Source organism: Oratosquilla oratoria, chromosome 2, assembly GCF_046742065.1.
Source record: "Oratosquilla oratoria isolate Oo_2021 chromosome 2, ASM4674206v1, whole genome shotgun sequence".
Lineage (NCBI taxonomy): Eukaryota > Metazoa > Arthropoda > Malacostraca > Stomatopoda > Squillidae > Oratosquilla > Oratosquilla oratoria.
In genome coordinates this window covers 78,606,276-78,609,820 of record NC_134778.1, presented here as the reverse complement: position 1 = coordinate 78,609,820, position 3,545 = coordinate 78,606,276, and the positions used below count along the sequence as shown (strand labels likewise).

Here is a 3,545-nt window from a genome sequence, read left to right as displayed (position 1 = left end):
CTGACCATGGCCTTTGCGTCCCAGCAGGTCAATGTCCTGGTAAAGCTCAGACCTACCTAGGCCCGTGGAATCCTTACAGCGCAAACTATTTGTACTGGAGTACCTGTACAAGTGCAGCAGGATCTCCTGGTATTTGCTGCCAGCCAGATATCCCTATCCTAGAAGTTTGTCCAGATAACTCGGTTTGCACCATTGGAGATCATTGCGATGGAAATGCTTACGACTATACAAACAGCTGGGCCCCATATTCGGCAAGTTACAGGTACTGGGGCACTTGCACATACGGAGGTGTATCTGGCATCTGTTGTGAACCGAAGATTCAACATTATGAAACTTGCCCAGACTACGCGCTTTGCGTTCCTGATGGCCAGTGCCCTGGAGAGGGATACGATTACACGAAATCTTGGAATCCATATTCGTCCAGCCATCGATTCTGGGGCACTTGTCCGCTTGTTGGAGGAAGTACTGGAATTTGTTGTATACCCACAATCACGCCCATCACGTGTCCCCCGAAGTCTGTATGCATTCCGGGCGCTCAGTGCCTAGGACAATCGTACGACTACCAAAACACCTTAATACCTTACAACCAAGCCTACAGGTACTGGACTACTTGTAATACCCCGCTGTCCTCCGATGGTAATGGCATTTGCTGTCAATTGCCCGTTGCTACAGAGTGTGGCGTGAGTAACGCACCACAGCCCCATCCTCACGGACTTGGCACGAAGATCCAGGCGCCGGCGCTGCAGCCCAACGAGGCTGCTTTGGGAGAGTTCCCCTGGCAAGCCATCCTCTTCTTCAGCAACTACACCTTCCAGTGCGGCGCCACCCTCCTCACGGAGAGGCACGTGCTGACGGCGGCTCACTGTGTCGATGGTTTCTACCCAGCAGACTTCCGTATCCGCCTTGGCGAGTGGCAGGTCAATACATTTGATGAAATCCTACCTTACTACGACGCAGAGATTAGTACGATTACTATCCATCCCGACTTCAAGCCTGGCCCCGTCTACAACGACATCGCTGTTATTGAGCTCACGCAGCCCGTTCCCTTCGACTACCACATCAATGTTCCTTGTATCCCGGATGCTTCCCACTACAAGCTGTTTGATGGACAACGGTGCATTACCACTGGCTGGGGCAAAGACGCTTTCTATGGTAAGTCCTTCTTTCGTCTCTGCCGTCCTTTTGGCGCTTCAGTTGTCATAGCTAGATTTGAATAATGAATTGAGCCTGTCCTCTGCACTTACTTTTGCAGAAATAATTGAACATTTGTGACTTAACTTGTAACGGCTTTAGTTTATAGAACGAGTATGCTACAACATATAAAGTATGGATCGAATTCAAACTAGAAACGTACGTCATTGTTTGTGCCGGTGGCACAGAATAACTTCTCAAAGGTTCACTCTCTAATGAGATCCATTCAATTTCTTTTCTAGGTGAGTACCAGCATATCCTGAAGAAGATAGACGTTCCAGTTGTACCCCACGACACCTGCCAGGCTTTGCTGCGTAAAACTCGCTTGTCTGAGTATTTCATCCTGGATCAGTCCTTCTTGTGCGCTGGCGGTGAAGAGAACAAGGACGCTTGCAAAGGTGACGGCGGCGGTCCTCTTGTTTGCTTGGATAGCCGTGGAAAGTACGTTCTGATCGGTATCACTGCTTGGGGTATCGGATGCGGAAAGCAGGACATCCCGGGAGTCTACGTTGACGTGGCTAAGGTGATCGACTTCGTCAGCGATGTCGTACATGGACGCCCTATCCCGCCGACCTACTACCCTGGACAAAGTGAACCCCAAATAGACCAGACTCAACAAGTTGCCCCATACGGCAAATGAAACGGCAGAAGACTGTGAAAAATGAATGAAAAGGAGTAATAAAGGTTGATGGGAATAAATAGAAGTTAATCAGTAACGAGGTTTCGGGGGAAAGGGAGTAGGGGTTAGCTCTGTAACCGAAATGCAATTTAATGTTTGACGAACAATCTTGCCAGCCTGCAAGAAGTTTCGCATTTAAGAAAATTTTTAGCATCTAGTGTAAATTTTAAAGGCATTTTCAAAAGTAGCGTCTGTGATACTATTTAGGTGCAAAAGATCCACTAAAACTGTTTTAGTATGACAATCATCGCCATTGAAAATAGGGAAGTTAATTTACCAAAGACTAACGCATAAAGTTGTACAATACCAGTCCATAACTGAAAGATGCAAGATGATCCTTTTTCTTGTTCCTACGAACCGATTGCCATACCATAACCAGTATGAAATGAAGGCAATATATTTCCCATTTATAGCAACTGTGTATCCTAAATAAATTTACCATGGAATATCTTGTTTCAATATACGAAGTTGCTGACTGATAAAAACGGGAAAATAGAAATTGTAGAGGGAAAGACTTGCAATTTCCCTTACCGGCTTGTCCCACGAGAAATCTATAATTGATATTTACCAATTAACCACAGGACTGGTTTAAGAATCACAATTTTAGACTATGCTCAAGGGTTTAGCTTGAGCTTTCCAGTGTGTTGGGAGCAAAAACTATTAGAATATTAGGGTAGTGGTTTATCAAGATAGTCTTTCTGTACCCTTGTTGGGTAAAGTGGTAAGAGTTAACAGGTAACTCGGGAGATTACAAAGGATTACAAAGAATGCAGACATGAGACCCTTTGGTCCTCAACTAGGTTGGATGCGAAAAAATAATGCGTAGGTTTAGTCGAATAATAAACGGGTAAGTAGTAAATAATAAACTTAAATAACAAATGAAAATGAAGTAAATAATAAGCATAAATAACAAATGGCAGGCATTATAGCATCTTGCTTAGGTGTTTATCTAAACTAATCTTAAGCTTGCAGCTAAATTGCACTGCCTCTGCAGGAGGTTTATTCCATTCATTAACTACACGGTTGGCAAAGTTGTTTCTATCCACTTCCAAATTAGATATTTCCTGACAGTTTAAGACCATATTTCTTGTCCAATTCTCATTGTATGAAAATTCACTTTTGATGTAAATTCCCTTTAGGCTCTCAAAGACCTGTGTCAATTTCCCTCTGAGTCAACTTTTTTTTTTTGGGAAAACGGATTCATGTTTTAGTTTATTTTCGTATGATTTATTTTTGATATTTGGAATCTGTTTTGTGGCTTGTCTTTGTTTTTTCTAATCTGAGATGCGAGATAGATTCCCACTAGCATGTACAAAATCATCAACTGATATCACAGGATTTGACATTTACATACTAGCGCGAGTACGCAATGTGTAAGAATATAGTTCATAATCTATATATACAATCATGATACAATATAATGCAATTCTGCGAGAGGGTTCTGGTGGTGGTGGTTACGTGGGTGGGTGGGTGGTTGGATGGGTTTTGGGTGATTCGCTGGTTGGTTTGGAGTGGCAGGTAAGTGATAGTGGAGCCAATCATAAATATACATGGGAAAAGGTGAAGGAAATGGTGGTTAATGAGGCACAAATGGACTGTGGTGGTACCCAGAGGAAGGATTGGAAGAGTTCTGGACGTTCTTGTTTTCATGAGAGTGGAGGAATCGGACAATTTT

At 43.6% G+C, this 3,545-nt stretch overlaps 1 protein-coding gene across 1 annotated transcript in view; it reads left to right on the top strand.

The window, feature by feature from the left end:
- The window catches only part of LOC143040518 (uncharacterized), an 18,787-nt gene extending 16,471 nt beyond the window's left edge, over positions 1-2,316 (top strand). The window contains exons 4-5 of the mRNA XM_076211613.1: positions 1-1,152; positions 1,434-2,316. The exon at positions 1-1,152 is cut by the window's left edge and continues 586 nt beyond it. Of these exons, the coding sequence (XP_076067728.1) occupies positions 1-1,152; positions 1,434-1,831 (1,550 nt within the window). The 3' untranslated portion in view covers positions 1,832-2,316. The remainder of the gene's footprint in view (positions 1,153-1,433) is intronic.
- The last annotated feature ends 1,229 nt before the right edge of the window (positions 2,317-3,545 follow it).